Raw genomic sequence first — 26,953 nt, forward strand, 5'->3', positions numbered from 1 at the left:
GAAATAATACTTCAGAAAGGATCACACCTTTTAGCATTTTTTTTTGTTTTTCCTAATTTAAATTGATAACATCATTTGCACATGCTTACTTTAAATAGAATTTATTACCAAATGAAGTTATTCAAAATTAAATGAAAAGTGATGGTAAATTGTAGCTAATAAGCTAAAATATCATTTGATGTGAAAACGTTACCTAGGGGCTACTTTCCAAAGCCATGAAAAATTATCGAAGTTGTTGCGCGATTCTTCAAACAGATGGTACGAAATGGATCAAATCACTTTTTACTTTTTTCGTCACGAATCTCGCAGAATGATGTATAACAGCTTGAAGGTAGTTACCCTTAACTGATTGCTCCCCAACAGTTTATATTAATTTATGACCCATATTTTATCTGTCCGAAATTCGCTACAATTTCTCACGAAGATAGCAAAACACCAGCCAAGCTACACGTTTCACGTCGACCTCCGAGGGAAAGGGCTCTCGCTGTAAATCCACTCGACAATTTATCACGTAATATTAGCGCCCACGAAAATCCCATCCTTTCCCCCACTCCTGTCGAATCCGATGGCGAACGCCAATATTTGTTCGATATCGGCCACGTGCGGGAGCAAGAGCAGGAACTTCTCCTCACGGAAACACGTTGAGATTGGTGGGGAATAATGTCTGGGGTTTGATAGCGATTTATTCGCAAATTGTCACGTTCAATCAAACCCTTTTCGCAATATTTATACACAGGCGTCTGATGTATTTGAAACGAATATACACGTATTTATTATGCTTTCTGAAGTGTACTCCAATAAACAACCACAAACATAGATGATAACATCGTGAGTTTGACTTCGATTGAACTCAAGTTTGCGAGGCTTTGGCAAATCTAGACCGAGAATCAAAAGCGACTTAAAAAGATCATCTGTTCATCATATGTGATCCGAGCTCTGCTCGTTCACTGTGACCGACATTGTCGGCAATATGCACGTTGCCGTATGTCCTGCACACGAATAGATGGCACCGTTGTTGGCTCGACGAACGTCTGAAAACAGAAGCATTAGCGCCGAATGAGGGGGCGTCAGGATATGTGTTGATTTATGTCGCATTCTAAAGTGCACATCGTGCAATATTCGCGTCCATTCTGCGGATGGGAAGCACTAATTCATTCCCATTCTGTGGCTCCCCCGTGCGTGTTTCCACTTTAACACGTTCGACGCCCAACGCGACGTTTTTGAGTTTCTTGCAGAGCCCAACGTGCGATTAAATTATTAAATGAAGATCAAACTTAGTTTATAGATAACTTTCACATGATCTAGTAATGTTTGTTTTCAAAAACACATGCCAAAGTTATAGTATAGAGGTTTTGCAAAAAATTGCAGTACGAACTGGAATTGGCGATTGCAGCTGAGTAGGATTCAGTTCACACTTCCCGGGAAGCGGCGGATATGTGTCAGCAGTTTCCAACGCATTCGTACTAATTTTAGTGTCGACCACCAGCGACACCAGAAAACTTCGCTTCGATGTCTGTACTTCGAATGTTATTGTTGACAGATGGGTTCGCAAGACTGACTGAGAGATGACAAGACGTGTGTGTGGGTTGTTTTCCCTTAGAAGGATCTCGAAAATAATTCATTCGCCGTTTTCGTTAAAATGTTTATGTAATATGGTTTCACAAATCGTTTAATTTTTGAACGCGTGTTCAAATGTTAGCTATTAAAATTACAACTTGTTTTGTTCGTAATCATTGAGATGCTTTTAGCTTCAAATTGTTCAAGTAATTGACGACCTCGACCTCGGATTTATTTTACATAAATCCAGTTAGAGAGAATCGTATAGTGTTTTGTGAGATTTGATTTAGTTGTCTAGTTGCTACAAAACTATTTCGAATTTCCCACTTTTCATCAAGCGAAAGCAAAAAAATCAATACGATCTGTCGAGAAAAAGTCCTTTAAAATAAGAACAGAGCAGCAGGAAATACATAGCTCATCGTGTTGCTCCTTAGTTATTTATGCAATGCAGATGTAACGTCAGTCAATTTTCAACATCAGTTATCATCAGTTATCTCTATAATCGCTGTTAGGTATACTGGCACCAATCCGTTCGGCCTAGTTACCCTTGCGGAGCAATCAGTGAATGAGACCAACAGGGAACTGGAGACCTGCACGGTTCGAGTGAGACTTTGCCTTTCCCTTAACATGTCCTCCTTTGTTACGTCCACACGTCCACGTTGCTGCTTGTTTTCTTTTTATGATGTGATGCGATGCGATGTTAAACGATGCCGTACAACCACACTGGTTTACGGTTTGAAGAAAAATGAGATATTTTTTTGGGATCCGCGTGTTTTATACTCTAGCGGTACACGCTCACAGGATAGAGGTAAATCGGTAGACTCAGCCAGAGGGGCGAGTCCAACGAGACGAACGAATGAGCGTTAAAAGGCAGCGATGGCAAAAAAATACATTCATTACGATTTGTTCGCTCGTTGGATTCACATGCAGGCTAAAAAGGACCCTTTTCAGGATCACAAAATTATCTTCAATCTAAAGAGTTATTTTTTTTTTTGTTATCACTCGATATCCCCATCTTGTTCGGCTAAACCTTTCTGTTTAGCGATTGCGTTTGCCACTCGCCACAGCTTTCACAGTTGGAAAATTTCTTCCCATCCAGCCTGTGACATATTGTACAGTAAATAACATTCAATGGCACGTCGCATTACCACCACTCAATGTCGGATTGGAGGTAATTTTAACCTGTAATTGAACATTTGCGATGACAGTGGTACAGTGTCGACTTTCAATGTGGGGTCATAATTTGGACCCCGAACTCTATGTTTACAAAAATGTCCAACTAAATATGTCGCATCACAGGTCCGTCCAATTAGCTAAATGTCGAGATAAGTGTAAATTACTGTACTTTCAATCTAGAAGCGATTTAAAAATTGGTGAAAATCAATAACTTCAGAACAACTGCCAAATTCACATACTCATCAGATCCTGGCATACAAATTATGAAAAAATCAATTTGTGTTTTTTTATTATTTTGGATATTATTTTAGAAAGCATTGAACTGTATTTCGTAAACTCTTTTTTGAAAGGTTTAATGGCCCTGATAAGTGCCTTGTTTTATGGAATGGTTCCAATTTAGAAAACTTTGTACTCGTGGTTTTGGAAAAAAAAACCATTTCGAACGCCCTCGATGCCGCCTTCTTCTGGATTTGCCACCAAAGCAGATTGTATAAAGAACAAACTTTTGACGTAGGATTACGTCTTTCGGGAACATATTGGGGTACAAATTGAAAATCGAAAATCAAGCACAATTGTCCAATTTCAAAAGCTTATTGCTCTGTCATTTCATGATGGATTGATTAAATTATTGCGTCAATCGATTTCGGCACTCCATAACAATTTTTTATATTGAATAAAATAGTATATGTCATGAAGCTCACTATCGAACAATTGAAAAATCTCAACCCCTATTCTAACGGGAATATCCACTACTAATTGTTCGAAATTAACGACACATGCGGCGGTTTCCTAACAGAGACGTCAAAACCAAGCTGCCTGGGGGATATCGGCATTGCAAATACATGAAAGTATGGGGAACTTTTGTTCCTACCGAAATATGTTCCCTAGCAGAGACATCAAAACCAAGCTGCCTGAGGGAAATCGACATTGAAAATACATGGAAGTAGGGGGAGCTTTCGTTCCCACCGAAATGTGTTCCCTGACAGAGACATCAAAACCAAGATGCCCGAGGGAAATCGGCATTGCAAACATATGCAAGTCGGGGGCATTTTTATATTGCAAGTAGGGTGAGTGATTCGATTAATTCTATCAAATAATATTTAAATTTGGAACTTCAATGTTCGTGAAATTTCATATCAATAACCGATTGTGTATTGTGAAAAGGTGTAATTGTAAAATTGTATATGGTTGTTGTTGTGTTAAAAATGACTTGATATATGATTTATTTCAATTTTCATAAATAAAAACCAAGGTGTATTCCTGCTCGAGAACGGGTCGTTCGGTTTAAGCTGTCTGTTTTGTTGTGTTCATTTTCACCCTAGGAAAGTTCATGCGGAGAGAAAAAATTGGAAAAGTGAAAAAATATTCGAGAAAATGATTTTCCATATGCTCTACATATAGTATTAGATGTTGTTAGTCCAATTGAAATTTCGCATTGGGTTGAATACACGCTCAGAAAGTAAAAATTATAAAACAAAATTACCTTTTCCATTTCAAATATGTATTCTCTATATTAAAGTAACATGTTTTTACTGATGAGAAAAATTGATAATTGTGTTCGGTATTGGTAATTATCTTATATTACATTGGTAAGTTTGTTTTAAAACAGGAGACATCTCGTCTAAGGTCACAGAGGGCGGTTTTCATCATATGTCATTCCACTTCGGCATCTTCTATCTGATACGCACCACCCAACGACTCTTTACCATACTTCTGTCATCATCACTCGGTAAACACTAGTGGAGTGAACAAACAATACCCAACTACCGAACAAAATTGCTCTTCTCAGAGCCACCAAATCATTATTAAACGATGTAACGAGTTTAACGATGTAATTCTTCAAACATATCCAAAATCAACAGATAGCCTAACGGAATCCTACGTCATCTATGCGGTCGTGTCTCGGACACAACCTTCCTGTGACTTTTTTCTTCTGCTACCAGCTGCCGTTTTGCGATTGCGTTTGCCACTCGCCACTCGCTGCGACTGCCTGTTGTTGTCTTGATGTTCACCGAACCGAATGTGTTCTGTTCCGAATGCGGGTTTTCTTATTGAGCAGCTTTGCCAGCTAACTCGATCACTTCGGCGGCCGAAACTATATAACGCCGGCTAGGTGGCGCGTTAGTACCAGTGCACCACTGGTACTAACGCGCTCGGCCTAGCTACCCTTGCGGGGAATCCCAGATCAACACGGTTCGAGCGGGATTTTGCCTTTCCCTTCACTTTTCCTTCTTTACCATGTCCAGACATGGCTGCTTGGGTTGGTTTGTTAATGTGTTGTGATGCGAACCGATGTGGTGTACGGTTTGAATGAGAATGGTCGTTACGGCAGCGGAGTGGGGATTTTTAAGCTGACTGGCTGGCTCGAAAATTACGCATGTGTGAGACTGCGACCAATGTTTCGTTCATTTTTTTTTTCTTTTTCCTTTCCAATCGTGCTTCATTCTATTTCGCTGCTGCTCTGGTTGCCCGTTTTGGTCGGTACAATTTGAGGAGCACAAAATGGACCAATCAAAAATGGGCACATAGTGCATTTGGACAATGCTTGATATTTCACAATTATTTAATTCTTTATCTCAAGAAAAATGAAATGTTATTCGTTATGATAGATGCGTAGATATATTTCCTATCAATTGATGCAAAAACCTTTGCGATCTATTGAGAAATGCTCGAGTTATAAGCGTTCAAAATCTTGCATTTTTTCCTACTTGTTCAGTGCCTAGATTTCCATTTCACCCCCTATATCTTCCGGTTAGACGTAGTCCTACGTAAAATCTAACTTTGTTATCTTTATAGATAGAGGTAAACATAGTTCGACAATGTTGTAGCTCCAATTATTTGAGACATCTTTGTAGAACAAAGTTTTTCTTTATCTCTTGAAATAACCGATATAGCGCCTTTTTCTAAGTTACGTTAGGGTCACCATGAAAAAAACTGTTTTTTTGCTATAAATTTTAAATATCAAATTTTACATGCAAACTGTCTTCGAAAGACTTTTAGAGCTTACTAATACAAACATTTTTCGATGCAGAACTTGTCAATATCTCAACTTTACTCAAAGTTATTGATATTTCTTCCCAAAAACACACTCTTTTCATTTGTTTGTCATTCTTTCTGGGGCAAACATAAAAAATGTTTGTTGACGAAATTTGAAAGAACAGATTTCACTCTATATAATATGTGATTTTCAAAACTATTTTATTCTTTGTGTTTAAGTAAATTGAAATTGAAATAATGAGTTTTTGGATGAAAACCCATCAATAACTTTGAGCAGGATTAAGATATTGACATGTTCTGCTTCCCAAAATGTTGGTATTGACAAGCTCTAAAAGTCGTACGTAGACCATTTTGATGTAGAATTTTAAATATAAAAGTTAGAGTAAAAAACCCGTTTTTTCATAATTACCCTAATGCAAGTCAGATAGAGGACGCTAAAAACAACTTTGTGGGAGATATTTATTGTTTAGACAAACACTGTCTTAGACAAAGTTGTTACATATGATAGAGCGCTCATTATTATGTTATCAGAAATAGGGTGACCAAAATTATCGATGAAAGGAAAAATCTAACTTTCTTATCTTTATAGACAGAGATAAAAATAGTTCAACAATATTGTAGCCCCAGATTTTTTAAACAACTTTGTAGAACAAAACTTTTTTCTAACTTTTAAAATAATCGATTTAACGGTTTTTTCTAAATTGCATTAGGGTGACCATGTGTTTTATTCTGCTTTAACTTTTATATTTAAAATTCTACATCAAAACTTTCATAGTACGACTTTTAGAGCTTATCGATACCAGTATTTTGCGGTGCAGAACTTGTCCATATCTTAATCCTATTCAAAGTTATTTATGGTTTTTACCCAAAAACTAATCATTTCCATTTTAATTTACTCAAACACAAAAAATAAAATAGTTTTGAAAATCACACATCATTTAGAGTGAAATATGCTCTTTCAAATGCCGCCAACAAATTTTATTTACGTTTGCCCCAGAAAGAATGACAAACAAATGAAAAGAGGATGTTTTTTGAGAAGAAATATCAATAACTTTGAGTAAAGTTGAGATATTGACAAGTTCTGCATCGAAAAATGTTTGTATTAGTAAGCTCTGAAAGTCTTTCGAAGACAGTTTGCAAGTAAAATTTGAAATATAAAAGTTATAGCAAAAAAACAGTTTTTTTTATGGTGACCCTAACGTAACATAGAAAAAAGGCGCTATATCGGTTATTTCAAGAGATAGAGAAAAACTTTGTTCGACAAAGATGTCTCAAATAATTGGAGCTACAATATTGTCGAACTATGTTTACCTCTATCTATAAAGATAAGAAGTTAGATTTTTTATTTCATCGGACAATTTTGGTCACCCCATTTTTGACAACATAAAAACGAGCGCTAGTAATCAATACACTCGAACTGTCATTAAAACTACACACTAAATCTCGGTTACCACACAATCTAGATTTATGGAAAAATCGACACTGGAATGATATCTCAAATAATACTTCCACATAAACGAGTCGTAAAAAGAGTAACACACTTCAGAAGAGTGTTTATGTGCGCCCAGTACTGTACACATGAGATGCATAGTCGGGATTATTTTTAGTATGGAAAAAAAACTGATTGTCTTTGTCCGATAACACAACCAACCACCCCCCCCCCCCCCAAATTATCCATCATGAGCATGCTGCCAGTGACAACGTGAAGAGCGCCCGCCTGGTTTAACGTACCCCGTGCATTGACTGCCCATGAAGGGCAAATAAAGTGAGTCAAAATGAAAGAAACAATTTTCGGGTGTGGAATTATGCCGGGTAATATCAATTTGCGATATTGCGTGATCAGGCTCCAATAAAACGCATGATTTGACTAACTATAGGAACGCGTAAAATAGGACCTCAAACATATTGACGTTTGATGTGGCATTGCCTCCGCAAGTGCGATTGAAAAAGCGCCCCATTTAAACCTTTTTAGGAAAATAAGGAAACGCCACTATTTTGATTTTTTTGGTGTTTTGGTTTTGAAGAATTTGAGAAGTAGTACAAGCAAATTCTCATTGGTGAGTATTTTCGTCCAGCACTGTACATTTGTTCGTCCGAGCTGTCACCTCCATCACTATCGGAACGGTTCATTATCGCCTCCCGCCGTAGGATATGAAAATCAACTCGGAGTGAACATATTACGAAAAATTTTACGATCCCATAAATCATCCCCCATAATGGGCACTGGTCTGGCTTTATGAAGAGCGGCAAGTTGAGCGCTACTATGGCAGATTTATTGCCTCGTGTTGGCGAACGGTTCGTGATTTATTGAACATTTGTTTCCTTGCGATGCGATTTAATATAAGCACAGATTTCCAACGTTCACTCAAAGTTGTCCACTTGCTTCAGCCTGATTGAGCCCCACGACGTGCGCGGGAGGAATTTACATTGGAAAAACTTTACCCTGGTTCTTACAGCAGCGAATGCTACCTTCTTCTATTTTTAAACTCGCATGCCACTGCCACTCCATTAACAGACAGGCAAAGCGAAAAAGTTCCCAAGAAAATGCGGTGCCAATCGACAGAGGGAAAGTCCACTCACTGACATGTAATTCGCAAAGTTTAAATTCACTTTCAGAAAGTTGGCTCATTCCACGCTTGTGATCCTAGTTGAGCATCGGCCGAGCGTGGTGAGAGTGGGGGCGAATTCGGGCTAGAACAACTTTTCAAGTAGTGATTGTTTAGCGAACTAATGAAACCCAGTTAAACATCCCAGAGTTTTTCCCAGAAAATCCAAACTTTCAACGAAAGCTGCTTTCATTCCATGTGAGTAAGTGGGCTTGTTAGGATGAAAAAGGATCGGTCAGTGTCCAAAGAAGGCGTGAGTTGAGAAATAGTTGACGGTTTATCTAGGTGATTTCTGTAGCAATTCGTTAAGTGTATTTAGAATCCAGAGGATTTCTACTATGGAATGCTCTCACATTTCAAAGCAAATTTTGTATTGCGTATTCCTAATTTAGTCAATCAAATTCCTACTCCTGTACGTCACACACGATGACTTGAATTGTATCCTCGGACATAAACTGAATTTTATTGACTGTCTATTTAACCTCGTTTTGCCTCGGCCTTTGTTTGTGTATATGTACACTATCCTGGCCAGCTTTCAGGATTCGTTTCCCCCCACGTGAAGCACAAAAAGGCAACAAAAGAGACAGTTTGTATGTTTTTTTCCTGTATGGATGCGTCTTTTGTGCCGCAAACGTAACGGCGCCAATATTGTCCTGCAGGGCAGGCCCCAATATGCTTTTTGTTTGGCTATAACATGGTTTCACTAGTGCCGAGTGCCAACAAATTCAGTTTATTCGATTTGGCACACACAGTGCCAAATGTAGGAACTACACATTCAAGTGTCCGTTTGGGAAGAGAATAAATGTCCGCTACAATACAGTGGGTCACAACAGTGTTTGTACACGTTTATGTTGTGCTGTGTGTTTATGATTGTGTTTGACGTCCTTCAGAACAATAAAAAGGAAGTCGGTTATATCTGTGGTATAACCGCAAGGTTGACGTAGGACTATCGTTGATTTAGTGATCATTTGTTTGAAGTTGAATCTTAATCCATTCTGAATGAATAAATAAATGAATATTTGGGGGACTTTGGGGGAAACGAGAGCGTTACGTTGGAGGCACAAGGTTTTATGCATATAATATTGGATACGAACATATTCTACTGATGGGGAACAATAATCTTTTGAAACTTTCCTGTTAATTGATTGAAAATTGATTGAAAAATCACAAAACGAAATGCAATTGATCGCAGTGTTTTTTTTTATCCAGTTCATTTATTTGTAAGGCTCAATCGCATAAGCTTTGCGGAGCCGCTAATTCAAGGTTTGTTTATACAAAGTTTCAACTAATTTCTATGTTTAGTAGGATTCGACCGAATACTCGCGGTTTACTCGAGGTTAAAAGGGCAACATTTTTGTGGGACGGGTCAGGTTGGGGATGTGGATATGAGGTATAGTTGTCTCAACCGAGAGTTGCCGCACGCACTGTAGCATTGTGCATAATGACCAGGGATAGCATCTGGTGTTTGACTAGCTGTCGAGGGTGGGCGACGGTGAGATGGGGGGGGACAAGACAAACAAACTAATAACGAAAAAGAAGATCGCAGTGTTATATGGTTAGAAAACATTAAAATAAACGCTTTCGTATGAATGTATTTTTCAATTCCCAGGGGAACTGGCAGATTATTTTTCAGCAACGATAACATCTTTCCAGAATCTCCCGATGCTGGATGGCATCCAAACGAAGAGTTCCGCGCGTGCATGTGTGTGTGGCAGCTGCTCCAATGTCTCAAGCGGAACCGTTTTCGATGCTGGTACTCTCTAGGTCGTCTTCTCTTCTCCTTCTGATGGATCGGCTTTTCTGCGCTCCCTCACATTTCCAATCAAACTGAATGCGTTTCAGGCCAGGTAATGAATATCTTGATCCCTCACCGTCCAGCTCGTCCAGCACGTTCAGCGCGTTCAATAAACATGTTGTCTTGTCGATGTCCTCACGAAAAATGAATGGGTTTCACCACCAGAATATCGCTTAAGTATGCTTTTCGTGCGTGATTGAATCGAGAGAAGGTGTGGTCACGATGGCAATTTGGAAGGCAAACTAGAGGTTAATGAACTCTCTGAGTTGGAAACTTTCGGCGATTGTACAATAATCGATCGAAAATTATATGATTTTCGCGATGCGAAACATTTTCCGTTGCGCGCGCATCCAATATTGGATACGATCCTATATCTTACTGATGGGGAAGAATAATCTTCAGAAGCTTTCCTGTTAATTGCACTTGATTGAAAAATCACAAAACCAGTGTTATATGAATAGAAAACATTAAAATAAACTCTTTCGCGTGAATGTATTTTTCAATCCCAAGGGGAACTGGCAGATTATTTTTCAGCAACGATGACATCTTTCCGGAATCTTCCCGATGCTGGATGGCATCCAAATGAAAAGAGTTCCGCGCGTGTATGTGTGTGTGTGTGTGATGGCCGCTCCGATGGCTCAAGCGGAACCGTTTGTGGCATCACTCTCCTCCTGATGGATTCCCTTCTAGCCTAAGGTTCACATACAGGCTCTTGGTGACACCGTTCATCAGCGCTTTCATGATAAACGAAGTTAGCTTCACGACTACAACGACAACATGCTCCAGTCGCTGTTCAATTATAACTGAGTGGATTTCCGAGCGGCGTTCGCTTATATACAGATTGGTAATTTCAATTGGAAGCGTGATCATAAAATAAACATCATCCGAGGCCCGCCCGCATGGAGCTGAGTTGTCATATTTAGGGTTTAGCTGATAAACGATCATGTTAGCATTAAGAGACGAATAAAGTTAGTCTTAGTTTGACCGTCAAATGGAATACATCATTTTTTAAAAAGTAATCCCGTACCCGTTTATTTTAAGTGGCGCCCGAATAGGGACCCTTGTAGTGGAAAACGGATAACGTCGTGAGTGTTGTGAAAATTTCCTCAATCCGAAAAAAGTGAATGTCCGATAGGAACATCATATCCGGTCCCAGGAGCCGGCACCACACCCGACTAAGCGAGATTGCAGACACCGAAGGAACAATCCCCGATCGGTACTACGGACCGTAGCTAAAAGCAAAACGGAACATCCGGAACTACCTGCTGCAGCCTCCTCCACATCGAGGGTCAACCTACTACAAGTCCAGATTTGCAAAAGCTGGCCGTACTAAGGACACGGTCCTTCATGTAAGTTAATTATCCTCATTAATAATAATTTTTGAATCGAAATAAAAACCAGTGTGATTAGAAACGTGCGTGTGAACAACGTGTGAAGTGAGATATATATATTTTTTTTGTGAAAATTTTGATTTATTTTCTTTATAAAAGTGAAGAACGTTAAAAAATCCAGGTTAGATTTCTATTTTTCAAAGATAATGAATCCTGCCTTCGTTCCACCACAACTGCCAGTAGCAGGACAAGTGGAGATGATGGAAAATTTCACAGAATTAGGGAGAATTCCCTATTTTGTAAAAGGACTCAATAATTTTACCGGGAAAGCCAATGAATTGATGAACTGGCTTACGGACGTCGAGAGTATTTTCGCGATGTATAGAGATTTATCTCAAGTTTATTGAAAAAACAATTCGTAGGAAAATTTCCGGCGAGGCTTCTTCTTCTTCAATGGCACTAACGTTCCTAGAGGAACTTCGCCGTCTCAACGTAGTATTACTTGCGTCATTTTTATTAGTACTTAGTTGAGATTTCTATGCCAAATAACACGCCTTGAATGCATTCTGAGTGGCAAGCTCTAGAATACGCGTGATCACAGTGCAAGTCGGAGGAAATTTCTTTGACGAAAAATTCCCCCGACCAGAACGGGAATCGAACCCGAACACCCGGCATGTTAGTTATGACGCTAACCACTCGGCCACGGGAGCACTACTTCCGGCGAGGCTGCCGATGTTTTAAATGCCAATAATATTTCTTCCAATTGGAGAGATATCAAAAGCACCCTTCTGATGTATTATAGTGATAAGAGGGAATTAAAAACCCTTGATCACGAAATTACAACCATAAAAAAGCTTCCTAATGAAACTCTGAGTATTTATTACGGCAGAGTGAACGAACTGCTATCATCGATTGTTGCACAAATACAAACTGACGAAAAATACAGAGGGAATGCGACAGTCCATATTCAATATTTTAGAGAAAAGGCATTAGACTTCTTTATCCGTGGTATGGAACGTCCACTTTCAATGCTTCTTAAAACTGCAGAGCCTGGTTCATTGAGCAAGGCTTATCAATTTTGTTTAGAATATTATAATCTAGACGTGCGTTCAAATTTCAGGAATGAAAGTAATTCGCACTTTCCTCCAAAACCAAAAGAGCTTGATTATTTAAAAATTGCACATAAACAGCCACCACAAATTCCCCCAAGGAGGCAACAATTTGTTCAACAGCAGCAAGCATTCATTCCTCGGCCACAATCATTTATTCCACAGCAGCAACCATTCAGGGGAAACAATTTTTATTCTCCTCGCTTTCCCCCAGCGAATGTTTTTAGGCCTGGACCTTCACAAAATTTACCACGTCCCGAACCGATGGAAGTAGATCAAAGTTTGAGGACAAGAAATATTAATTACGGCAATCGACCAAATTTCAATTTCAAAAGACCAAGGGAACTATCAGGACAATTTCAAAATTTCAAAAGACAGGCTCATCCTTTAGAAGGATCGCCAGAAGAGTATTACAAAAATTATGACGAATACTATGATCAAGAAGATCAATATTACGACCAACAAGGAGAAATCGAAGATTCTCCTAGTGCTTCAAATAATAACGTTGTCTCCGAAAATAATGAAATAATCAAAGATACAACTACTTCTCCTGAAAGTAATTTTTTAGGGTGGTGCCCCCAATGGTAAGACCAGCCTTGCCATATATTAATCTGAGAACCACAATCGGAACCTTTCCTTTTCTAGTTGATACTGATGCAAACATTAGTATCATCGACCCTAAGCTAGCTTATTCATACAGAATTTCGAAACCATACAATTTTACAGCAAATTCGACCTCAAGTGCAAATGGTAAATTCAACGCAACTTCTGCTATTGACATAAATTTCTTTTATCCAAAAATTAATCATTCTGCACGATTTCTTTTACACAAATTTCACGATTTTTTCTACGGAATAATAGGTACAGATATTTTAGAACACCTTAATGCACACATTGATCTTGGAAACAAATTTTTTTTTTGTATTTACAAAAGGAACTCGAAACATTGACAATTCCTCTTCTTCAATATTGCCCAACAGAAAATTCTTCCAACAGCCTATTCAGAACTTCACATTTATCTTCAAATGAAAAAGACAAACTGCATAAAGTGCTTGAAGCCAATAAATCAGTTTTCCACGAAATCAACTCAAAATTAACTTGTTCAACAAAAGTTGAATGTTCTATAAATACAACCGACGATATTCCGGTACACCAGCGAGTTTACCCATATCCGGCTGCCTACACTGAAGAGGTCAACAAACAAATCAGTAAACTACTTGCTGATGGTATTATCAGACCTTCACGTTCCGCTTGGACAGCTCCTGTTTGGATAGTTCCAAAGAAAACGGATGCTTCTGGTGAGAAAAAATTCAGGATGGTCATTGATTATAGAAAAATCAATGAAAAGACAATTGCCGACAAGTATCCAATACCCGAAATTAAATATGTTATAGACCAGTTGAAAGGGCAAAAATATTTTTCTACTCTTGATTTGGCTTTCACCAGATCAGGATGAAAGAAAGCGATATTGATAAAACAGCTTTCTCCATAAATAATGGGAAATTCGAGTTAACTAGAATGCCGTTTGCTCCCGTGGCCGAGTGGTTAGCGTCATAACTAACATGCCGGGTGTTCGGGTTCGATTCCCGTTCTGGTCGGGGGAATTTTTCGTCAAAGAAATTTCCTCCGACTTGCACTGTGATCACGCGTATTCTAGAGCTTGCCACTCAGAATGCATTCAAGGCGTGTTATTTGGCATAGAAATCTCAACTAAGTACTAATAAAAATGACGCAAGTAATACTACGTTGAGACGGCGAAGTTCCTCTAGGAACGTTAGTGCCATTGAAGAAGAAGAAGAAGAATGCCGTTTGGGCTAAAAAATGCTCCAGCAATTTTCCAGCGAGCCATTGACGATGTGCTCAGGGATCAAATTGGGAAAATTTGTTACGTCTACATAGATGACGTAATAATTTTCGGTAAAAATTTAGATGAACATTTGAAAAATTTGAATACAGTTTTGACGCTTTTGAATGAAGCCAATTTGAAAGTTCAACTTGATAAATCCGAGTTTTTGCGGACTGAAACAGAATTTTTGGGTTATATAATTTCATCCGATGGAATGAAACCTAACAGTAAAAAAATTGAAGTTATTAATAAATATCCCGAACCTAAGACAATGAAGGAACTTCGCGGATTTTTAGGTATGATCGGATACTACCGGAGATTTGTGAAAGATTTTGCTAAAATAGCAAAACCCCTCACAAACCTTCTTCGAGGGGAGAGAAATCCCGCCTCTGCCAAAAAAATTTCAATGACTGCACCTGAGAAGCAATGTTTTTTGAAAATGAAAAAAATACTATCTTCAGATGATATTCTTATCTACCCCGATTATAATAAACCGTTTACTTTGACGACTGATGCCTCAGATTATGCCATAGGAGCAGTATTATCTCAAGGTGACGTCGGAAAAGATTTGCCAATACATTTTGCTTCGCGATCTTTATCCAGAACAGAAGAAAAATATTCAGTTCCGGAGAAAGAGATGCTAGCAATATTTTGGGCTCTTCAAACGTTTAGGAATTAGTTATATGGTGCTAAATTCAAAATTTCAACTGATCACCAACCGCTGACATTTGCTTTGTCCCCGAAAAACACCAATGCCAAGTTAAAGCGTTGGAAAGCTTATCTCGAAGAACATGACTACCAAATCGTCTATACACCTGGAAAATCGAACGTGGTAGCGGACGCTTTGAGTCGTATTGTATTTTCAATGACCGGTACTCAGCATTCGGCTGAAAATACCGATGACTTTTACATATTATCTACGGAAGCCCCATTGAATGTATATCGTCACCAGGTAATAATCAAAAAAGGACCTGATAAAATTGAAACAAAAAAACCATGGATGGGTTGTACCTATGATATAACCGCAAGCTTGACGTAGGACTGCCGTTGGCTTGGTAATCATTTGTGTTTTTTCAATCAGTAATAATCGCACTTCGTATGTTCCTCATTGGGTACGATATCACCGCTTGCGCAGAACTATTGATTAAATTATTCATTAAACTAGTGAATGAATGAAACAATTTACGAATTCAATTGCAAACAAATCCTAATTTAGGTCAATTCATGCATTATGGTAGTTCTTATCACAGCAAATAGTTATCAACATTTTGCCTAATCATCAAACGGTATGCGTAGAAACTCAGTGAGCTGGCGACATGAAGGGGAATGCAGTCTTGAATAACCGAGCCAAAGCGTTGCATTTGTACCCGCTTTTGTAGACCGTGTTAGCAAAACGCATTCCGGAGTGTAAAAATGCATGGGGATATAAAAAGTACTGCCGAGATCTGGAATGCCGATTTTCCCAACTCATTGGTTTCGGAAACTGTGTTGGGAAAACACATTCCGGTTTGCAAAAACGCAAACGAGTACAAAAGTACTCGCTGCTTGCATCTATTTTGCCATACCGATTTCCCCAGGCTCCATGGTTTTGAAGTCTGTGTTAGGGAACCATTCATATTTGCAAAAGCGCAAACGAGTACAAAAGTAGCCGCTGCTTACATCTACTTTGCAATGCCAGTTTACCCTGGCTCCATGGCCAAGGGAAATCGGCATTGCAAAATAGATACAAGCAGCGGGTACTTTTGTACTCGTTTGCGTTTTTGCAAACCGGAATGTTTTCCTAGCACAGACTTCAAGTGCTAGGAAAACATTCCGGTTTGCAAAAACGCAAACGAGTACAAAAGTACCCGCTGCTTGCATCTACTTTGCAATGCCGATTTCCCTTGGCTCCATGGTTTTGAAGTCTGTGTTAGGGAACCATTCATATTTGCAAAAGCGCAAACGAGTACAAAAGTAGCCGCTGCTTGCATCTATTTTGCCATACCGATTTCCCCAGGCTCCATGGTTTTGAAGTATGTGTTAGGGAAACATTCATATTTGCAAAAGCGCAAACGAGTACAAAAGTACCCGCTGCTTGCATCTACTTTGCAATGCCAGTTTTCCCTGGCTCCATGGTTTTGAAGTCTGTGTTAGAGAAATATTCCGATTTGCAGAAACGCAAACGATACCGATTTATCCTGGCTCCGAGGTTTTGAAGTCTGTGTTAGGGAATTATTCCGATTTGCAAAAGCGCAAACGAGTATAAAAATACCCGCTGCTTGCATCTATTTTACAATGCCGATTTCTCCAGACTCCATGGTTTTGAAGTCTGTGTTAGGGAAACATCCATTCATTCCTGCGATGGTACCTCAATCGCTGCTCAATTATAACTGAGTGGATTTCCGAGCGGCGCTCGCTTATATACCGATTGGTGATTTCAATAGCCGGTTTTGAAAGCAATTTTAAGGCTATTGAAACAAGTTTTTGGATCAAAAAGTAACAAGCATATAACGCGTAGACATTTTATCTTTCGAATGAAGTGTTTATCATACCATTTCGTTCAGTTGTTTAGGAGCTATGAACGCTCAAAATCTCGGTCTCCGGCGTAACGCTTTCGTTTTCGAAACATTTGTAGCGCTGCACTGATTTTAGTATTGTTGAGCCCCTCGTTTCTATGAGTATGAACGTCAGTTTCAACACAACTCCCGTGTGTAGAATCTGAGTGTCTTTTCATATGTGTATGTTTCGGATGAACTGCAAAGCGAATGCTTTTCCCCTTTCCGATTTCACTGCTAGCTATAATTGAGTGCCAGATGTAACTCGACGGCTCAATTTAGCCAAGACACGTCTCAGAAAATGTCTTAGACACTCGTGTGAGTTTTTTCTAAGAAATTCACGTTTCCTTAACCGGGAGAGTTTTTGGCGGGTTTTCTTGGTATTTGAATTCGGAATCCGGCGAGCGACTCGATTTAAGCTGCGCTCGGGAGATTAAAGATAATCGCCCGAAAATGTTTGAAAAGTGGACAGATGTAGGCAAGGGGGTTGAGGGTAAGACTACGTATTATTAATATCGTTAATAATTGCGTAGTTCCGGTCCTTTTGATCATTGCGCTGATCTGAGGACTTCGAAGAAATATTCTTCCATTTCAACTTGGCCCGTGGAAGAGGCAGCAGTGGGTAGTTCCGTTTGTGAAATCGCGAGTAGTTCAAAAGGTAGTTGGTACTTTTCACGCCATAGTTAGTGTAGCTCATTTGTGTTTTTTTTTTCTTTTGTTTTTTAGTGAGCGCAGTTAGCTCAATTTTAAATTTAAAATTTACTCCTCCAGTGCGTAAAAGTTCAAATTCAATTGGAGGTAAGCATTGGCTTTTTTTTTTGCAAAATGTGGCTTTATGGTAAATGGCTTGTGTGTGCGCTTTTTTATGTGTTGTTTCTAGGTGGCACCACTTCTGACCCCACGGCTACGTTGGAATTGGCCCTCTCCGTCAACACGAGGGCCCCAGCAAAATTCTCGCGCTCCCGGCGGCTCGTCATCAGCGGAAGTTCATCGCTCTTCGCCACCATACCACGTAAATCCATGGTAGTGAGTACCCATTTTTATTTTCCTTTTAACATGCGCATGTAGGGAAATAATACTCAACACGCTAATAATGAGAGGTGCGCTATAGAGCGCAAGAACAGAAGCAACACCACACAAAAGTACACACACAATAGCCATTGAATGTGAGTGAATGGAGAAGCCATAGCAGTATGACTAGAAAGTCAACCGCCATTACCAAATCTTTTTGAATGTGCCTTTAGTGTAGTGAGCTAATTGCTATGTCTGCAAATCCAATGATTTGATGTTCGAGTCTGGAGTTAGATAAAGTTTTTCTGTTATGTTATTATAAATGAGTTGATTTAGTTTTTTTTGTCGTCACGCTGTTTTCCTGTAATAAATGTTGAGTTGAATATTTTATAGTCTGAGTTATTTACTGGCTAGCGGTGTGGCCTAAGTACCGGCAACTGATTTTTTGTTGTTGTAAAGGTTTTGAGTCTGCAAAGAGACTCCTTTTTGTTGCAGTTAGTTGAACATCCACTCCTACGCTCCGAAGCGAGCTTCGTTGTGGACAATATTTTCGCTAATTGGTCCAGTGAGGAAAATTTGCCGAAATTTGTGGTCTGGGGATCGGCCCACGCACTCTCGGGCTTTAATCTTGTACTCTGGACAAGCGGTGTTCGGGTTCACTTTACAGCGCAGCTCAAATTGAGAAACAAACCGGGTTTTGGGGGAAGAAAGAAAAACCCGCCCTGGGAGTTCGATTCTCATTGGCCGGGCAACCAAAAACACGGCGGTTGGCCTCCCTTACGGGAGTGGCGCTTAAGCCAACTGCTTGACTGCGCAGAGCCCCGGTTAGGAAGGACTCACACGCCTAGAAGGCGTGTCGGGTTACACATTGATTTTACACCCTGGTACAGAAATGAAAGACGTAGTCCTACGTCAAAATTATTTGGAAATTTTACTAGAATAACAATATCTGTAAACGAAATAACTAATCAGTCTTTATTACAGATTCTGAAGAATAATTTCGATTAGACAAAACTGAACGGACTGTTCACCACAGAAGACATAATGGGACAATTACAAGAGATCTATCGAGAACATTTCGGTCAACAGAGGTTATTGAAAATTAGGTACACCCAGAATCTATTGGAAGACATCGAGGAAGAAGACCAGCAATGGAACGTCGTCCGGAATGAGCACCATAGAGCTCACAGGTGTGCTGAAGAAAACGTGTTACAAATTCTTCGCAAATTTTATTTCCCTAAACTTCGTCAAAAATGCAAAGAGTTTTCAACCAACTGTCAAATTCGCCATGAATGCAAATATGACAGGCGTCCTATCAAATTCCCGATTCAAGAAACTCCTATACTTAAAAGCCCTTTCCAAATCGTACATATAGTAAATAATACTTTTCCTGGAAAATAATCACTTCCTTACCTATATCGATCAATTTTCAAAGTTCGCTCAAGTGACACACATAGAATCCAGATCTGCAGTTGATCTGACACCAATTATAAAAGATATACTTTTAAAATATAAAACGCCTGAAATTATTGTAATGGATGGTGAAAAATCCTTCATGGTTGGTGAATTAGTCAATTTTTACAATTTGCATAAAATAACTCCATACGCCACAGCAACTGGTCGAAGTGAAATGAACGGTATAGTAAAACGTCTTCATTCGACTATATTGGAACTTTATCGAATCAACAAAACCGAAAATCCAGATAGATCTATCCTTGAATTAATCCAACTTTCTGTTCAAAAGTACAATGCGACTATCCACAGTACAACACAATTTACACCTTATGAAATAATACTTCCTTCTCCTCGGACTACTGAAATAATTGAAACTGCATACAAAAACCTTCGAAAAAAACAGAAAAAGGACATACAATACCATAATAAAAAGAAAAAACCGGTAGACATCGAGCAAAATCAAGACGCATACGAGAGAACAAGACAAAGACTTAAACACAAAAATAGATATAAACAAATCAAAATAGCACAAGTTCACAGAAGCACGATTACTACTGACAAGGGACGAAAAATACATAAAGACGACATAAAAATCAGGAAAATTTAACAGGACATTTGGCTTTCTTCTTTTACAGACTGACGTTTTGCCTTCTACTATACAACTGCACAATAGACGCAAACGAAAAACAAATTTCAATAAGAAGCCTGAATCAACAACCGCTATTTGTATATGACCAAGGAATAGGAAGAATTCGCTATGATTTTCACTATTATATACACCACTTCAACATCACATCTCTGCGAGTTAATATTGACATATTGCAATCACAATATAATAAAGTAAAAACGAATCAGTTCAGCCATCTTATCCAGGATAAATTCCATAAAATTAATGATGGATTGAAAAAACTATCTCTTACTAGAAGACATAAAAGATGGGATACTTTAGGATCAATTTGGAAATTCATTGCAGGCAGTCCCGATGCAAATGATTTGAGAATGATTAATTCAACTATCAATAATATAATTGATGAAAATAATAAGCAGGTCAAAATAAATAGAAAAATTACAACACAAATGAAAGAATACATATGTAAAACAAGTGAAGCAATATCCCTCTTTAATTCAAAGGCTTTGGAAATTCATTCCATTAATATTTACCTAAACTTAAAATATCTTTCTGAAAAACTAGAAAATATATTAGACAGTATGACATTAGCAAAGTTAGGACTTATCAGTGAAAAAATTCTAAGCACTGATGAATTAGACGTAATAATACAGGATCTAAGAAGCCAGAATTTGACAATTCACACTAATCTCGAGGCGCTGAACTACATCGAAACATCCGTGGCCACCAACGATAAAGAGATGGTACTTCTTATCAAAACCCCCGTTTTGGACAACCGGATCTTCAGGAAAATCCATGTTTACCCAACCATACAGGATAACAAGCAAATATACCTTACAAACAGGCTATTTCTAGTACACTCCAGTGGGAATTACATTACGAAGAATCTGAATCAAACAATTTTCGACAGAAATGAAATCAAAAGAGATGTATCTGAATGTGTACCAAAACTAACTAACATTCCTAAACAAGAGGTTCTACATCTGGATAATCAACATATTTTGATGAACTCAATAGATAACATCCATGTGGAAACCACGTGTGGAATAACTAACAAAACCCTGAACGGATCATTCTTGATCACGTTCCACAATTGCACCGCCATACTCAATAATTTAACCTACAACGTAAATAGGGTAAACCTAGGTGGAAACCCGACTTATCTACCATTAGACAGTATCGTTGTCGAACAACAACACGATAGTCAACATCAGTTTGGAACATTTACATAATCTGCATTTAGAAACAAAGGAAATATTGGACCATATACAGTTGGAGAATAAAGGCTTACACTGGAAAACAACTTCAATTCTGGGTTCATTCCCTATTGTAGTTTTTGGTATCATTATTCTGTTCTTCCGTTTTCACAGATCTGAAGTTAAAATCACAACCCAAACAAATCAACCCACAATTACTGAGAACAGCAGATACAGGGAGCCGACCATTGAAGATGTGATGGATACGGAGCATCATCACTAAGGAGGGAGGAGTTAACGATCGAGCATCGCATGGAATTTGCAGACCAGGCGGATATTATGCTGCTTGGCTGATAAACAAAACATCGGATCCGCTAGCGAAGGAATTGGAAGCGTGATCATTAAATAAACATCATCCGAGGCCCGCCCGCATGGAGCTGAGTTGTCATATTTAGGGTTTAGCTGATAAACGATCATGTTAGCATTAAGAGAAGAATAAAGTTAGTCTTAGTTTGACCGTCAAATGGAATACATCATTTTTTAAAAAGTAATCCCGTACCCGTTTATTTTAAGTAGCGCCAAAACTTTACAATTGTACTAACATCGTGTCGGCCCTAATCACCATTTTATGGAGAGGCACTAAGAATTCGGTGAAAAACCACAATAACAATAAACTTGTTAAATTATCGCATTCTACTTTCGAATAACATTTTTTATTTACCCACTAACTTTCTGGTGCAAGAAAAATGAATTGAACACAGCTATGCTTGGAGTAAGCGAAATTACCCACCACTAGCTAACTTAAAATCCGGTCTCCACCTAAAGATAATCACGCACTGTGTTTAGTGGGATAGGAAAGGAATTCTGTACTATGAGCTTCTACCAAGCAACCAGACCAATGTCATACCTCATGTCTCTTTGAAAACGTATTATCAGAATTAGGATATCATGATCATGATAATATTTTTAATTGTGTGTGTTTGATAGACCTTGTTTTGATCAAGGCGCCTCTATATATTATACATTTATACAAGCGCCTTGGTTTCGATAGCCCGTCCATTTGAATGTATGTGCTCCCAGTGTACAATAGTTGACACTGGCTAGAATACACACAGGCTGAAAATATTGCTACTCTCTCTTCACGCTCAATGAAGAAATAGAAAATGTCGCTTCTCCTTTGTAGGGGAGGACGAGGGAAGACGGCCACTCTCTAGATTATTGAAACAATCAACTATTGGACAATTATAACACATTAGTTTGGTGTATTGCATTACACCCATTTATGTATAACCATTTTTTCATGTGCATAGGTGAAACGTTATGATAGAACAACAAAAATAAACTTTTCAGATGGCGACGAGCACAGATTTGTTACTTTGCTTGCAAGAAATTTAGTGTTTTAGTGGTGAATATGGACATTTCCTGTGAAACCAATGTTACAATAATAAATACACGGGCCGTGTGAGTGTGATTGTGTAGAAAACGGTATGTTTTTAAAGCATTTCATAGAATTATTGATACACTTTTGCTTGACTCATAGCGGGGGCAAGGTGGCCACTATTGTAAGAGATGAGATTTGCCATTAACGCACCTTTGAACGCGCCTAATTGACGAATTGAATGAGAACATCATGTTGGTTGAATAACTCAAGGCGCATTCATGATAAATTTGATGTTTTTGACGTAGAACTACGTCTTTCAGGAAGGGTGCCAAATCAGAAAACAGGTCACGTTTTTATGAAATAAAGTTAACGTTAATAACTATTTTCACTGTGAACGAATTCTCATGATTTGCATACCAATCGAATCGGAAATTATCTAAGATTTGTTTGATATAACATACATTACAATTCGCTAATCTCTAAACGGTGAAAACTGGAAGAACTTCCTTTTTTCCCATACATTTGTTCTGCCAATTTGTGTGCTAACCCTACCCGTATTTCGAATGCTTATAACTCGAACATTTCTTAACAGATCGGAAAGATGTTTGCATCAAGTGATAGGAAATATTTCTGCGCGTCTATCACAATTAATAAAATGTTATTTTTCATGAGATGAACAATTGAATAACTGTATAATGTTAAGCGTTATCTAAACGCCCTAACTGCCAAGTTTTGATTGGCCCGATTTACGGTTTCCCCAACACAGACTTCAAAATAGATGTACCTGTAGAAATCCGCTTTGCAAATATACATGCAAGTCGGGGGTATGTTTGTTCCCACCGAGCTGTGTTTCCCTGAAAAGGGCCTTCTAAATCAATGTGCCTGGGGGAATCCGCCCTGAATATACATGCAAGTCGGGGGTAATTTTTGGTGTTGAATACTTTTGTACTGAGAAGCCTGGGAAAATCGTCATTTCAGATACTAGAGGTGAATTAACTTTCGCGGTTCGAGAACTACGTAAACATGAGATGTGCAATAATTTCAGAGGGAAATGTAAAATACAATGATCGTTTGACAATTCTTCCGTTCACATATTTTGGTAGTCCTAGGCATCATATCAAACTTAAAAGGACGTTCATCAAATTTATTTGTAACGAAGAACAGAATCTATTACAAAAATTTCGATGCATTCTAAAATAATATTCGAAGTGGTAAACAAGTGGATTCCATAATATAAATTCGTAGTTCTACGTCGAAAATATGCGGTCGTGTCCTAGATACAACCCCTTACAATTTTTTTCTTTATTTCATAGTTCGTTCTTCTTCATTCGGCTCCAATTGCCCTGCTAACACTGCAACGCGATGTTACGCTTCCAGTAGAATCGGTAGCTTCGATCAATGTTTTGGGCCCTTCGTTGAACTAGTTTCTAGCTGATCTGTCTTAGATTCCTTAGCAAGATTATCGTTACCGGACGTCGTTTGCTTTCTGCTTGCAGACGTCTGATACACTTTTCTGTCTGTTCTAATCATCGACACTCACATGACTAGAGTGTTTTTAAAGCGTACACGCATCGAACAATCTCTGTCTCTAAAAAAATCCATCCATGCGCAAGATTGACAGTTCTGTGGAGAAATATGGTGTCGCGGACCGGACCAGATCAAAGGAAAACACAATTTAATTTTCGACACTTTATTTAAATCTAAACAAAACTTTAAAATTACAAAACAACAAATATCACTTAACACTAAAAACACTAAACACATTTAAATCAGCATTTCCAGACCTGAATCCGCGTCTGAAAAAGAAGAGTAATTAGTCCATCTATTTAACATTGATACGTATTATCACTTACCTTTACTTCGTCGACGATACCTAGAAAAAACATGAAAGGGCGAACTTTATTTATTAGAACGAAAACATAACACACATAATACTTACCGTTTACAAGACACACAACAACAACAAAACAACATCTGAACAATCACAACAATCACAAATAACAACAAGAGAATTGTCAAGAGGGAACGCATGGAAACGAAACCGCTATACAAAGCGTATTGTTTATAGCGAACATTCGAGAAGGAACCCGACCAAAGAATCAATCGCAATTATAGGCTATTCAGATGACTATGGGACCAATCATATAAATAGGGCACGAAATGTTAAGAACAGATTAGAGGCGAATGAACTGAAAAGTTTAAAGCCTCTTAAAAACAAAGAAGATAAGATAAGATAAGAACAGAGTCAGTCGCAATAAATCTTTCGATCAGTATAGATCAAACCTGCTTTGTCTATATTCGATCTCATCTCTACTCATCAACTCTTCGGAACTCTGCTCAGATACCGCTCTGGGCGGAGACAGATGCTTTTAACTTTTGACGTAGGATTACGTCTTTCGGGAACATATTGGGGTACAAATTGAAAATTGAAAATCGAGCGCACCGTGAAAATTGTCCAATTTCAAATGCTTATTGCTCAGTCATTGCATGATGGATTGATGAAATTTTTGCGTCAATCAATTTCGGCACTCCATAACAATTTTTTACATTGAATAAAATAATATATGTCATGAAACTAACTATCAAACAGTTGTAAAATCTCAACCCCTATCCTAATGGAAATACCCACTTCTGATTGGTCGAAATTGACGACACATGTGGCGGTTCCCTAACAGAGACATCAAAACCAAGCTGCCTGGGAGAAATCGACATTGCAAACACATGAAAGTAGGGGGAGCTTTTTTTCCCACCGACATGTATTCCCTAACAGAGACATCAAAACCAAGCTGCCTGATGGAAATCGGCATTGCAAATACATGAAAGTCGGGGGCATTTTTATATTGCAAGTAAGAAGAGTGATACGAATAATTCTAGCAAATAAAATTTAAATTTGGAACTTTAATGTTGGTTGCTTCGTGAAACTCCATATCAATGTCCGATCGTGTATTGTCTGATACACACCATCCAACGACTGTTTATCATCCTTCTGTCATCATCACCCGTTAAACACTGGTGGAATGAACAAATACCCAACCACCAAACAAAACGGCCCTTTTCAGGTCCACCTAATCATTATCAAAGAGTTTAACGATGTAATTATCCAAAATCAACAGATAACCTAACGGAATCCTACGTCAATTATGCGGTCGTGTCTCGGGCACAACCCTCCTGTGACTTTTTTTTTTCAAATGTATTCAAAGACTCGTGTCAATGAAGCGCCACACAGTCTGATAAGTGAATTGATCTATTTACGTGTGCTTTGCTCTTCTCTCACAAACACTATTACCCCATTTTTACACGAGGGTTTACCTATACTACTACAATGGCTAGCTTCCACCTTCACCTTAACACGAAGATATAATTTTTTCGGGGTGGGTTTTATTTTTGTCAACGCATATTTGCACATATTAAATATATAATGTAAGGGAGTGAACAAAATCCAACAAAAATAGCAAAACTTATTAATTATTTGAAAGAGTAATAGTTAACAAACAATTCTATCATATTGCGATAGTAATTTCTGATAAAATAGTCCAGAAATTGAGAAAAGTTTCTAAACATCCAAGGTGGGCTTTTTTATGCCTATCACTGTATGTATAGTCGAAAAGGGCTGTCGTTCATCTGCTTGATTTTAGATAGTCATTGGTAATGCCACAAAAAAGACTGGAGCATTCATGTTAATCATTGATTCAAAATTTGATTCAGTCACATTCCCTCAGTAAGATTTGCTCATCCAAACACTGAGTCATTCGTTGATAAATTATTTCTTTTGGCATAATCTACCACTAAAATTTCAAAACTGTAAACCACTTATCTGTGAATGAATCCCGTCATGCACTTTTGAATTTGTTTACAAGATTGTCGTTGAAACGACGTTTCGAGGCAATCCGGATACGATAAAATGTTATCTTGTTGAAACGTAAACAATTCAATGACAACAAAAAATACATCGTAGAACCACTCGAAACGCAACATTGAACCTCAGTCAATTCAACGATGTCGTTCTCATGTTTGAAAAATAATTCCATTTCATCCTGAAAAAAAGGTTCTACTTCATTTTTTACTGGCTTCCTGTTTCCCCTCGAATGCCCTTAATTTACCATTTCACACACCAAAAACAGGAAGTGGGTTATATCTATGGTATAACCGCAAGGGTGACGTAGGACTATCGTTGATTTAGAGATCATTTGTTTGAAGTTGAATCTAAATCCATCCTGAATGAATGAATAAATAAATATTTGGGTGACTTCAAAAACGAGAGTGTTACGTTGGAATAATCTGGAGACTCAAGGTTTTATGCATCCAATATTGGATACAAAAAACCTTGTTCT

The 26,953-nt window shown here is 38.4% G+C and overlaps 3 protein-coding genes across 8 annotated transcripts in view; all 3 read left to right on the forward strand.

The window, feature by feature from the left end:
- The window catches only part of LOC129767021 (uncharacterized), a 478,091-nt gene that overhangs the window by 222,330 nt on the left and 228,808 nt on the right, over nt 1-26,953 (forward strand).
- LOC129769883 (diuretic hormone receptor-like) overlaps nt 1-26,953 on the forward strand; it is a 252,668-nt gene that overhangs the window by 219,874 nt on the left and 5,841 nt on the right. The window lies entirely within an intron of this gene.
- On the forward strand, nt 18,312-21,752 carry LOC129769885 (uncharacterized). Its single transcript, XM_055772399.1, has 2 exons — nt 18,312-19,152; nt 20,053-21,752. Exons 1-2 carry the CDS (start codon nt 19,007-19,009, stop codon nt 21,275-21,277), a joined length of 1,371 nt encoding a protein of 456 aa, XP_055628374.1. The 5' UTR covers nt 18,312-19,006; the 3' UTR covers nt 21,278-21,752.

The sequence above is a fragment of the Toxorhynchites rutilus genome, chromosome 2, assembly GCF_029784135.1.
Source record: "Toxorhynchites rutilus septentrionalis strain SRP chromosome 2, ASM2978413v1, whole genome shotgun sequence".
NCBI lineage: Eukaryota > Metazoa > Arthropoda > Insecta > Diptera > Culicidae > Toxorhynchites > Toxorhynchites rutilus.

Excerpts from the sequence above, each read along its gene's own strand:
- LOC129769885 (XM_055772399.1), top strand. The coding sequence starts at position 19,007 with ATGGGACAATTACAAGAGATCTATCGAGAACATTTCGGTCAACAGAGG. Across the intron at positions 19,153-20,052 it reads GAGCACCATAGAGCTCACAG|ACTGACGTTTTGCCTTCTAC; the intron begins GTGTGCTGAAGA and ends CTTCTTTTACAG.